Genomic DNA, 13,512 nt, shown 5'->3' with positions numbered 1-13,512 from the left:
GATAATGGGGGAAGGGGTAGAGTCATGCAGCAAGCCAGGCTTTCTTCCTGCAAACTTATCATATGCAAAAGCTTAGGTGATTTGCATCATCTTCTGGCCCGGAGGCCTGTTAACATTTTAAGACCCTTTCTTCAGAAAACTTATTTTTCTCTAAAGGTGATTGGTCAGGAGCCACCCTCCAAAAGCATTAGATAAAGTTGCATTCCTACAGAGCAAAGGTGTGGTGGGCTATAACAAGAAAAAGAATTAACTCAAGGGTCCCAGGTTACAAACATTAAAGCTACTACTTACACCAATTATATTAATCAATACACTGCCAGGGACACAGCAGGTAAGGGATATGGAAACTTAACAGCAAACATTGGCCCAACAAGTGAAAAACCCTTCACCAATACAATTTCTAATCAATCTTTTAACTACTCAAAGGAATCTGTGTTTAGACAGTTTAGAACATCTCCTGCCTCTCACAGTTGGGAGGCTCTGAACAATCACATGTTGCCGGAAAAAACCTATTCATGCAGGCTAGAGGACTTCCAAAGGAGTTTGTAGGTTAAACACTGTCACACCCAGGAATTATTAACTGGAGCTGTAAGCTAACTCTTTTTCAGAGAGGTAGTGGGGGACAGCCCCCCGTAAAGTCAGAGGTGTAGGTGAAAGCACAAAGCAGAAAGTAGGCAGACTCTGGTTTTGGGTGTAAATGCTCGAAAATTTCCAGGGGGACCCCTGAGGCTCGATCCCACCTTTGAGTATGCCGAGCCTCCTTCCTCATGACCTTTGTCATGGGCAGAGTTCCTCACACTGGCTCCCAGCAGTGATAGAATTCCAGTTGAGCTATTCCAGATCCTGAAAGATGATGCTGTGGAAAGTGCTGCACTCAATATGCAATATGCACTCAATATGCAATATGCCGGCTCCCGGCAGGATATAAAACTAAGAAGGTTGATATAGGGAAATACTATGGAGGAGTGGGAGATAAAAGGAAATGGTATTCTTAGCATTTTTTTGTTATTATATAGCTCTTTCTTAATTCCAATTTTAAAAAGTAGATTGAGAGTGATTTAAGTACTGGAAAAATGAATCGGGACTTCCCTGGTGGTCCAGTGACTTAAGACTCTATGCTGCCAATACCAGGGGCCCTGGTTTGATCCTTGGTCAGGGAACTAGATCCCATATGCTGCAACTAAGAGTTCTCATGATGCAACTAAGACCTGGTGCAGCCAAATAAATAATAAATATATTTTTTAAAAATGAATAAATAATGAATAATTAAAGGACAAGAGTATAGAATTTTCATTAGCAGTGACTTTCACATAGAGGTATGTGATCTATCTAAATAGCTGGATCTATCAAGGTGAGGTTTCAATATATAGAAAATCAGAGTTGAATAGAGTTCAATTGTAGAGTTGAATTTCCTGGTTAAAGTTCTCTAGTAAAATAGCAACTAGTTGAGAGCTGTATTTCAGCAATAGTATATTTACATTTTTAGTTTGGTATAATGTAAGAATTTTTTAAAAAGTTGCAGGTATATTTTAATTTTATAAGTTCCTGTAATACTCTCTCCTCATCCTTGTAAGTTCCCTTACCACACAGATTCATTTAATTCCTAGTTATTGATGACACACTTGATTTTATACTTTAAAAAGTTTTAATTTTATCTGAACTTTTTCAGATCCTGGTGAGTCTAATAAAAGAGAGAATACGTCCACAGTGGGTGGTTTTGGAGTTGGAAAGAGTTTTGGAAACAGAGGTAATCTGCTTATGATGTCTTTCAATTGAAACTTAAGTGACACCTTATAGTCTTTGAGTTCTGTTTCCTTTTAAGTGTGTGCCTTTCCCAAGAATTTATGGAGATCACAAGGGAGTGCTTTCACTTTCCTAATCATAGTTTAGAGCAACACTTTATGCTGCTTTGGATGTGTTTGCTATTCTGTTTAGTTCTCTTGTTTTCCTTTTTAATAGCCATGCTACTTGCTGCAGCATCTCGTCAAATTGCTTTACCCCACAGGTGAACCCCACGTCTTTTCTCCTGTACTTATGATTTCCTTGCCCTGCTTCTGCAACAAGAGATCTATCTTACACTTCCAGGGGTGAACCTGAGTTTCCATCTGTACTTGAACAAAGAACCAGTGGTGGTGGTTTAGTCACTAAGTTGTGTCTGACTCTTGCGACCCCGTGGACTGTAGCCTGCCAGGCTCCTCTGTCCATGGGATTCTCCAGGCAAGAATACTGGAATGGGTTGCCATTTCCTTCTCCAAAAGAACCAGTAGAAGTTTTGAATTTGCATTTTGTTTCTAAAAAAATTTAAAAACTATAAAGTAGAACTTACATGGAGTTTAAGATCAAAACCAATAGTACGTAGATGGAAGACTTCTCAAGCATTTTGGAGACTCAGCACTTGACTTTTCTGGGAAAGGTGTATGGAGGGAAAGGGGCAATTGTAGAGGGCAGTAGAATGTAATCCTTTTCTGAACCAACTTCAAAGATTGCAAATATTTAAATGAATAAAATAACCAAAAAATCTGTTTTGTTATATATAATCTTTTTGTAGGGGCTTTTATTTTGAAATTATATATCTGCTTAAGGAAAAAGTGTTATCCATTCATATATAGAGGCCATATGGCCTCTATATATGGATACTTACTTTTTTATATGCTAATTATATATTAAATGTCTCTGAAGTTTAATGCTGGAACATGAGATTTTGTTGAGCCTGAGATGTTAAATGACTTAATATGTAGACACCTTGCATATAAATTTAATGTCTGTCAAAGAGTAATTGATTGGTCTCTGTACTATTGAAGCTGTAATTTAATATATTTTATTTAAATTAGATCATGATTGATAGACATTGCATATTGACATTTAAGTTACATTATCTGAGTAACTTGTAGTTACCTAGGTACCCTGAGTATCACTTCAGTAAAGATCATTTTATTAAGACTAATATTTTTAAAAATGTATGAAATATTACTGATGGATGCTTTTAAAGTGAACTTTAGAGCTACATCTATATGTTCCAGAGATGCATAGATCTAGACACAAGGTTTTATTCAATGAGAAATTTGAAAGCAGACTTTGGTGAAAGATTGTTTTTAAAATTTTATTAACAGAAGTTGGCAGAATCTCCTTGATACTGAGAAGGGAAAAATGATATGATATTGGATTGTAATTTAGTTGTCCTCCAGCAGATGAGAGTATAATTCATAAAATTCATAAAAATTTGATATTTTGAATAGAAAGTACATAGTGGTTATAATGAGATAGGCACACGCATACCCATGTTTCACTCATGTACATGTGGAGGAATATGTAACATTTTAGGTTATATAAGATTGGCTGGTATTTTAATCTTAAACTGACACAAGGCAGAAGTTGGCATACAATGCATATGCACTCATCACTATTTATATATATAGTTGTATGTGATTTATACAGTTTTAAAGGGACATCATAACTGTCAGTCCCTGTAAGGTGTGTGTTTCTCTGTTTCTCTTTCTTCTGCAGAAGAAATTGGTTTTTGGTCATTTGATTTAGGTAATTGTTTTCAGAAATTTGCGAGTTTAATTTTATGTTTTGTGTAGGTTTTTCAAATAACAAGTTTGAAGAAGGCGATAGCTCTGGTTTCTGGAGAGGTAAGTTCACTGTTTTTTGTAGTGACTTAAGAATTTAGTGTCTAGAATACATGTTAAGGAGAAAATATAATTAAGTATCTTAATCTGTTCCAGCTCTGATTTATTTAAACACAGTTTTATAAAGCAACTATCAGTCAGTTCAGTCGCTCAGTCGTGTCTGGCTCTTTGTGACCCCGTGCACTGCAGCATGCTGGGCTTCCCTGTCCATCACCAACTCCCAGAGCTTGCTAAAACTCATTTCCATCCAGTCAGTGATGCTATCCAACCATCTCATCCTCTGTTGTCCCCTTCTCCTCCTGCCTTCAATCTTTCTCAGCATCAGGGTCTTTTCTAATGAGTCAGTTCTTTGCATCAGGTGGCCAAAGTATTGGAGCTTCAGCATCAGTCCTTCCAATGAACATTCAGAACTGACTTCCTTTAGGATTGACTAGTTTGGTCTCCTTGCAGTCCAAGGGACTCTCAAGAGTCTTCTCCAATTCCACAGTTCAGAAGCATCAATTCTTTGGTGCACTCAGCTTTATTTATGGTCCAACTCATATTCATACATGACTAATGGAGAAACCGTAGCTTTGACTAGATGGACCTTTGTCAGCAAGGTAATGTCTCTGCTTTTTAATATGCTGTCTAGCTTGGTCATAGCTTTTCTTCCAAGGAGTAAGTGTCTTTTAATTTCATGGCTGAAGTCACCATCTGCAGTGATTTTAGAGCCCAAGAAAATAAAGTTTGTCACTGTTTCCATTGTTTCCCCATCTATTTGCCATGAAGTGATGGGACCAGATACCATGATCTTCATTTTTTGAAAGTTGAGTTTTAGGCCAGCTTTTTCACTCTCTTTCACTTTCAATAATAGGCTCTTTAGTTCCTCTCGGCTTTCTGCCATAAGGGTGGCTTCATCTGCATATGCAAGGTTATTGATTTTTCTCCCAGCTGTCTTGATTCCAGCTTGTGCTTCATCCATGAATTCTTCCGGCCAGAATACTGGAGTGGGTAGCCATTCCCTTCTCCATAGGATCTTTCCAACCTAGGTCTCCCTTATTGCAGGCGGATTCTTTACCAGCTGAACCACCACGGAAGCCCCAAAGCAGTATCAGTTCAGTTCAGTTGCTCAATTGTGTCCGACTCTTTGTGACCAAAGCAGTATAGGCAGAGCCTTAACCAAGAATTCAGCCTTCCTAATCTGGGCTGTTGTCATCTATCTTAACTAATCTATGAAGTACAACTTTTGAATGCTGTGTTACCTTAAGAAAAAGAGGATAGTAGAACAAGTCAGGAAACAAAATTTCACTTTATATATAAATACAATTTGGGGCATGTAGGTACTTATTCAGACTCAAATAAGTATTTACAGTGGAAAAGGATTCCTGAGACTGGATCACTGCTAAAATCAAAGACATTTATGTGGTTTGAAGGTACTGACACTCTGGTTTGGAGGAATACAGAAAATGGTGAGAATAGAGTATTGTTAGCAGAAGATAGACTACAATAATTAATAATACTTTCCCAAGAGAACCTGATTGAGGAGATTTGAGTGAGGCCCTGGATCCTGTATTTAAAAGCCTCCCTGCTGACTCTGATGCCTCTTTCATTTGGTAACCACTGATCTATGGAGTCTTTATAACTTCTCTGCACACAGATGTATAGTGTATTTTGTGGTTATTTTTCCCGTATCTTGTGTCCCTTAGCTGGTCCAGTATAGTAATAAGGAGCTCAGATTTTGGAATCAGACACCCGGGATTTGAGACCCAGATCCTTCTCTTCCTGTCAGTTGTATTATTTTAAAAAAGCATGTTTAACTTTGTATTTCTTTTTTTCTGTTTATAAATTGAGGATAATACCCACCTCATAAGGTTTTTGTGAGGATTTAAAAAGTTAAAATAGAATTCATTTAGAAGAGTGTCAGATGGATACTGTTTTATGTGTTATTATTACATTATTTTTCTATAATTAGTAGATTATAACTGATCTTGGGATCATTATCTCATTTTTGTTTGTGCTTAACTTTATTTTTAACTCTACAGAGATTATTTTTTAATAACTTTTTATTTTGAAATCATTTGACTCAAGTTTCAAAAATAGTACAGAAGATTTCCTTCAGCTTGCCTCTAATGTAATTGTACTCCTCACCCAGTTTCTCCTAATGTCATTAGCCTATTTTAATTCCCAGTGTGGTCAAAATAACTGTAAGTTTGTTTGAGGAGAACAGTTGGCCAAAGGTTATGTGAGGTGGGTTTTCTTTCATATATGACAATAAATGTTAGCTACCATCATCATTATTCCAGATGATGATGAATTATTATATCATCAAATAATAATTCCATTATTCCAGATTATTCTAAGAATCTTTCCAGAATTCTTTCTTTCCTCTTCAACCCCCTTGTATGAAATCTTTGCTTCTGAGAAGGTTGTCTTGATGTTAAATGACTCTTTAGGAATATTGTCAATTGTTGATGTCAGCTCAAATAGGAGCCTGCAACAAGAGCTGTGGGTCATTGTTTATTATAAATCAATATTAATTGAGTAGATTAGTACTTTTGTACATAAACAACTGATAGCTTTTAATCTGTCGAGCCACATATGTCATCACTGGGACCTAGTTCTCTGGCACTAAATGTTAGTGATATGTACAAAGATTCCTTGAAACCATCTTGGTATTTTCCAAATATGGGTTTTTTGGAATCTTCTAGAAAGCTTAAAGTTATTACTGAAAGTTATATCAATAAGGTATAATTTTTTAATTTAGAAAAATTGTTCATTCCTGGATATCACTCTGCACATTCAAAATGAATCTCTCTAGGGTGGGTTCTGATAATTTATTTTTAACCAACTTTCCTGATAATTTTTAGTCATCCTTCAGTGTAGTGATCCTCATACTACTATGTATAAACTCTGGTAATGTTACTTAATAATGTCACTAAGGACAGAAAGCCGGGATGTCCCCAAATGCTTCCATTAGGATAGATAGGGAAAAGTTTGCATATATTAAAAAAACACTATAATGCCTCAGGTTTATTAAGAAAGACAATTTACAGATTAATGATGACATTATAAATACAATAGTTATGCATTTCTGAGATCCGTTTGACTACTCAACTGTTCAGATATTTCTGAAACTGTTTCGTGACATTTATGAAATTATTATTTTTTGGCTGTGCTCAGAACTTGACAGATAACATGCTTAACATTTAGTATTTAGGTATATTAGGTGATTTTTAAAAAGAATTGACTGAATAATGTGTTTGTATTTTGTTGTTATGGTGATTTTAAAATTTAAAATTTTGTTCATATGTTAGCTTATGAATATATTTTTTCTCAGTAATTTCTCTTGTGATAGTACTATTTAGATACTACAGTAATATAAATACGGCAATAATTATTTAGATGCTATTCACATGTTAAATTTTTATTCAAGAATCTAGTATTGACTGTGAAGATAATCAAACACGGAACAAAGGGTTTTCCAAGAGAGGCGGTAAGGACCATGTTTTGGAACAACTTGTACTTAAGACAGAAATTAAACTGAAAAATTGATTTTGGAAGAGCTGAAAGAAAAATTCTGGTGGTGAAAACCTTTCAAGAAAAATACTTTGGCATATCCTTTATGCTGTTAATATTTGAGTTAATATTCAGTAGGTGTCTCTCCTTCTGCTTTCTGATGTCACTCGATTTGTCTTTTCCTAAGACCTCCAGAGTGTTCTATGAACTACAAAAGGTGGGACTGTGTGAATCTTGGTCATTCACAGTATAGATAAACTGGGATGTCTTTGTCTCTGAGTAGGAACATTGGAGATATGGGGGAAGGGAGAAGTTGTAGATTAATTACCATACTTGCTAATCCTGCCTCTGCTTGAGGTGAGATGGTATAAAAATTATAGTGCTCAGTTCTGGATTATCTATAGGCAGACATGTTAAAATAGCAACAATATCCACGAAAAACCACAGTGAACTTATAAAATTGCTACAAGTGTGCAAATATATTTATGATAGAACTTTAGTGTTTGGAGCTGCACTAGATACATCATAGTTTTTGCTGCAACTTGGAGATAGCGTTTTCCCTTGCCTATTAGATGATTGGCTCATTGAATAGATCATTGAATAGCAGGCCTTCCTAGTGAAGCTGAGACTTGCTGTGGATTTCACTATAGCCTTGGATGAGTTGTGAGGGGCGGTGGGTAGGAATTTGGTGGTGAATCAGTTCAGTCGCTCAGTTGTGTCTGACTCTTTGCGACCCCATGAATTGCAGCATGCCAGGCCTCCCTGTCCATCACCGACTCCTGGAGTTCATTCAAACTCACGTCCATCGAGTCGGTGATGGCATCCAACCATCTCATCCTCTGTTGTCCCCTTCTCCTCCTGCCCCCAATCCCTCCCAGCATCACAGTCTTTTCCAATGAGTCAGCTCTTTGCATGAGGTGGCCAAAGTACTGGAGTTTCAGCTTTAGCATCATTCCTTCCAAAGAACACCCAGGACTGATCTCCTTTAGAATGGACTAGTTGGATCTCCTTGCAGTCCAAGGGACTCTCAAGAGTCTTTTCCAACACCACAGTTCAAAAGCATCAATTCTTCGGCGCTCAGCTTTCTTCACAGTCCAACTCTCACATCCATATATGACCACTGGAAAAACCATAGCCTTGACTATATGGACCTTTGTTGGCAAAGTAATGTCTCTGCTTTTCAGTATGCTATCTAGGTTGGTCATAACTTTCCTTCCAAGGAGTAAGCGTCTTTTAATTTCACAGCTGCAGTCACCATCTGCAGTGATTTTGGAGCCCAGAAAAATAAAGTCTGCCACTGTTTCCACTGTTTCCCCATCTATTTCCCATGAAGTGATGGGACCAGATGCCATGATCTTTGTTTTCTGAATGTTGAGCTTTAAGCCAACTTTTTCACTCTCCTCTTTCACTTTCATCAAGAAGCTTTTTAGTTCCTCTTCACTTTCTGCATAAGCTGAGTCTTTAATGGCAATTGTAGGGGGCCCTGCAATGATGGGGCGGACATTTAGTTAAGAAATAGACTCGTCTTTTAACATTGCTCTCCTTCCCCCTCTAACAAGGAGTTTTGACACTAATGTTCCTAAAACATAGCTCTTTTGGTTTTCTGCAGAACAGTGGCTATCTTTCTTACTATTCACTTTTCTTTAAATCATTTTAATTCATATTTAAGTGCAGCAATGAAAAGCCAGTTGCAGCTCTTTGTGCTTGATCCTGGCTTATTGACTAGTGTAGGTTGTCTAGTAGGGTGTCCCTGATTGCTATTTTCTTTAGATGTATACATTTGAAGGTAGAAAACTTGTGTGTGACACGGTGGTCACTCAGTAAATACAGATGTGTGTGTAAATAGAACCGTATCTAAGTTTATGTTGAAGTATGATGTCATACAGGAACAGGTTGGTGCATATGTCATAAATGTATACAGCTCAGTGATTTTTCAGTAACTGAAAACACCTGGGTTCTGTGTTTTCCCAAGCACGCAGATCAGGAGTAGAAACTACTAGATCCTCAAAAACCCCTTTCATGCTCATTTTTAGTCATTAGCACTGCCCTTCCAGTTAATCTCTATTCCGACTTCTAGTAGCATAAATTTAAAAAAATTTTGTATTTAATATAAATGGAATCACATAGTATATAATATTTTTGTGGTTAGCTTCTTAATTGTGAGATTGTCTTATTGTTGGTTGCAGTTGAAGATCATTATTGCTATATAGTGTTCTTTTGTTCTCCTGTTCTGCTAATGATGTGTACTTGGATTTTGTACAGTTCTGGACTGTTCTGAAACTACTGCTCTGAACATTCAAGTACATTTCTTTTGGTGACACTTGTTAGTGTTTGTCTTTTTGACTATAGTCATTCTAATGGATATAAAGTGGTATCTCATTATGATTTTTTATAATTGACATATAGTTGATGTATAATATTTTGTAAATTACAGGTATCAAAACATAGTGATTCATACTCCACTTATAGTTATTATGAAATGTTGGCTGTATCCTCTGTATTGCACAACATATCCTTGTATCATTGTGATTTTGATTCGCATTTCCTGATGACTGTGATGTTGAGCAGCTCTCCATGTGTATATTGGTCATTTGTATATACAGATCTTCCAGATAGAAAATCAGTAAGGCAACAGAGATCCTGAATGACGTATTAGAACAGTTAGACTTAACTGATATTTTTAGGACATTCAGTTCAGTTCAGTTGAGTCACTCAGGCTCTCTGCGACCCTGCGGACTGCAGCACACCAGGCTTCCCTGTCCATCACCAACACCCATAGCTTGTTCAAACTCATGTCCATTGAATTGGTGATGCCATCCAACCATCTCATCCTCTGTCGTCCCCTTCTCCTCCCACCTTCAATCTTTCCCAGCATCAGGGTCTTTTCCAACAAATCAGTTCTTCACATCAGGTGGCCAAAGTATTGGAGTTTCAGCTTCAGCATCAGTCCTTCCAATGAGTAGTCAGGAGTTATTTGCTTTAGGATTGACTGGTTTGATCTTGCAGTCCAAGGGACTCTAAAGAGTCTTCTCTAACACCACAGTGTTTATAGGTGTCACTTTTCCTTTTTAGTCATTTTTAGGTTTTGTTCGCAAAGCAAATAGTGGATTTTTAAAAAAAAAATAATACCTTTTATCTATTTATTGGTAAAGTTGAGCATTTATAGGTCAAATACAGCATTTCTCTTTAGTAACTATCTGTTGATGGCTTAAAATATTAAAGTCATTGAATTATGCAAGGCTTAAATTAACTTGGCCACCGTGTCCCCAAGATTTCTTTGTTGGTTTTTGTGTCGTTTGTGTGTTTGTGTTTTAATATTATAGGTTATCAAGACGGAAATGATTCAGAAGCTTTAGGATCATCCAGAAGAGGTGGAAGAGGTAGTTTCCGAGGTTGCCGTGGAGGATTTGGTCGAGGAAGTCCAAGTTAGTAGTGGATTGCAAATAGTGTCCTTCATTTATTAAAGAAATGATTAAAAATAATACCTATCACATATAAGATTGTTATGACTATATGGGGATGGTTTAGTATAGTGGCTGGTACATAATCACTTACGCTATGTAAAATATTATTTTGTAGACACATGTAATTCCTTAGAGATTAAATGAGAATATGTGAATCTTTCTAACAGTTTGTGTGATGCAGTTCTTTAATATTACATGCTGTGAAGCATTTCAGAGCTTTGATAAAGATGGCTGACCTTACAAATAAGTGGCATTCTGATGACTCAGCCTCCCATTATACCTTCTTATACCAGTGTGATTATATACCTAAATTTTTCCAGTCATCTTTCCTTGGTGCTAAGATATTGTCTCCTGAGGTCACTTTTGGAATGCATATCTCTCTTAACAGAGGAGAACAGAATAGTGAAACTAAAAACATAAATGATTTAATAATTTAATAGATGTGTAGCAGATTAGTGAATTGTCACTTTTTTAAAAGTGAAGAGATCCAGAGGGTTGCTGTTTAAGACTGATAAAGTTTGATTTGAGTGCAGTGGGTACCAAGGGATGCTATTCTGGAGAATAAGCAGTAAGATTATGTAATGTGAAATTTTGAGGGACAGTAACAGTGCTGTTTTTCAAAGGTAATTTAATTTGCCTATATCATATTTTGGTGTAGTATTAGCTCTGACTACTTTTATAAGATAATTTTAATAAAATTTTGAGAAAGTAATTTGTAATAGAAGGAAATAATTTATGGAAAAATCCTTCTGTGTGATACTTCAAAAATACTATGATTCCTGTTAAATTTAAATTATTTTATCTTGCATCTTTTTAATTTCTGGTACCATAAATTGATTTTTTTCTGTTTACTGCATGATTTAAAAGTTTTAAAAGGTAACATAATCTAAATTTTTATCTGGAAATCTAGATAGTGATTATGAACAAGATGAGGGGACCCAGCGCTCTGGTGGCATTTTTGGTTCTAGAAGATCAGCATTAAGTGGTGCAGGTGAGAAATAGAATTTATTACTGAATGTGAATCATTTACATTTGCTTCTAGCTCTAGGATTATTGAACCTAATATATATTTTTAAGTATATTAGATTGGCTCATGATTATCTCTGCTTTTTAGATTTGTAGGGAAAAAGAACGTGGACAGTTTTCCCTCCCTCATAAAATTTGTGCTCTGTGAATTATTCCTTCTTTCTTATCTACCAGTTAATTTGAAATATAAATTATACTTTTGGTTAGAAGAAGGAAAATGAAGTTTCCTTTGGTTTCAAAGAAAGGATTCTGAGGGGATTTGAGGAGAAAGTGAAAAAAAAAAAAAAGCATTCTGTTAATGAAAATGTTTAAAAGTAGTTAAATGAACTGTAGTATTAAAAAGAAATGAGCTATCAAGCCTGAAAAGACATGGAGGAGCCTTAAATGTGTACTGTGTGCATGCTAAGTCACTTCAGTTGTGTCAGATTCTTTGCAACCCCATGGACTGTAGCTCACCAGGCTCCTCTGTCCATGGGATTCTCTAGGCAGGAATACTATAGTCGGTTGTCATGCCCTCCTCCAGGGGATCTTGCCAACCCAGGGATTGAACCTGCGTCTCCTGTGACTCCTGCATTGCAGGCAGATTCTTTACTGCTGAGCCACTGGGGAAACTCTAAATATGTGCTACTGAGTGAAAGAAGCCAATCTGAAAAGACCATATACTATATGATTCCAGCTCTGTATGACATTCTGGAAAAGGCAAAACTGTAAGAAGAGGGGTGAAAAAAAATGAGTGGTTGCTAGGGGTTCAGGGAAGGGATGAACAGACAGAGCATTGAGAATTTCTAGGGTAGTGAAGTTACTTTGTATGATACTGTAATGATGGAGACATGCCATGATATACTTTTGCAAACATAAAAAACACTGTGCAGTACCATGAATGAGCTGTAATGTAAACCGTGGACTTTGGGTGATTATGTTGTGCCAGTATAGGTTTATCAGCTGTAACAAAATACCTCTCTTGTGGGAAATGTTGATTATGGGGAGGGGGGGAATATGCAGGTGTTAGGACTGGAAATATCTGGGAAGTCTCTCTATTTTCCCTTTAATGTTTCTGTGAACCTGAAATTGCCCTAAAAAATGAAGTGTTTAAACAAAATGTTCAAATGAGAAAAAGATTTTAGTTAAATATAGAATTAGGAGATGGGTGGATTAAGGGTCTAGGAATCCTGAGAAATTACTCAGATTTCTCAGAAATAGCTATATGTTTTATGTGCTTGAAGAGGAGCTGTGTTTTCTCTGAATATTCTGTGAAACAATGCCTTACAGGTAATGGTGACACTTTCCAAAGCAGAAGTGGTGGTGGAAGTGGACGAGGTGAGTTCTTATTTGGTTTACCTGTAAGTGGTTAAAATGACTGTAGTCCAAGTTTAATTTTTGAAGTTAAAGGTAACTGTTGCTGCTTTTATACACACTTCGAGGAGTATACATTTGCACGGCTAGTTTGGAGAAGTTGTTCTTTTGTTGTTTAGTTGCTATGTTGTGTCTGACTCTTGCAACCCTGTGGACTATAGCCCACCATGCTCGTCTGTCCATGGGATTTTCCAAGCAAGAATACTGGAGTGGGTTGCCATTTCCTTCTCCAGGGGAAGCCAGTTGTTTACTACTACTCTTTAATCCAGCAATTCCATTATATACTGTAGGTATATATGCTTAATACATATAAAAGGATGTTCACTGAAGCTTCATTTATAATAAGTGAAAACTGAAAATCACCTAAAATTCATCAATAAATAACTGTTTAATAAATAGTATAACCATAAAATAGGAGTTACCATGCAAATGTTAAAGACGGAGATGTAATCTGTGTTTACAGATTCTTATATTAAAATAATCTTCCTTATTATGAGATAATTAGCTTGGTATAGGGGGTAAAAAAAATTCAGTATAGATAATTT

The 13,512-nt window shown here is 36.4% G+C and overlaps 1 protein-coding gene across 5 annotated transcripts in view; it reads left to right on the top strand.

Moving 5' to 3' along the window:
- Positions 1–13,512, top strand: part of DDX4 (DEAD-box helicase 4) — a 66,366-nt gene that overhangs the window by 27,920 nt on the left and 24,934 nt on the right. For 4 of the 5 annotated variants that reach the window (XM_061393500.1, XM_061393502.1, XM_061393501.1 and 1 more), the window contains 6 exons: positions 1,670–1,747; positions 3,582–3,632; positions 7,042–7,101; positions 10,448–10,549; positions 11,499–11,579; positions 12,884–12,931. In XM_061393500.1, coding sequence (XP_061249484.1) covers positions 1,670–1,747; positions 3,582–3,632; positions 7,042–7,101; positions 10,448–10,549; positions 11,499–11,579; positions 12,884–12,931 — 420 coding nt within the window. The remainder of the gene's footprint in view (positions 1–1,669; positions 1,748–3,581; positions 3,633–7,041; positions 7,102–10,447; positions 10,550–11,498; positions 11,580–12,883; positions 12,932–13,512) is intronic. The other variant, XM_061393504.1, reaches the window with a different exon arrangement.

Source organism: Bos javanicus, chromosome 20, assembly GCF_032452875.1.
Source record: "Bos javanicus breed banteng chromosome 20, ARS-OSU_banteng_1.0, whole genome shotgun sequence".
NCBI lineage: Eukaryota > Metazoa > Chordata > Mammalia > Artiodactyla > Bovidae > Bos > Bos javanicus.
The sequence above is the reverse complement of the archived record's forward strand: the minus strand, read 5'-3'. Positions and strand labels throughout refer to the sequence as shown.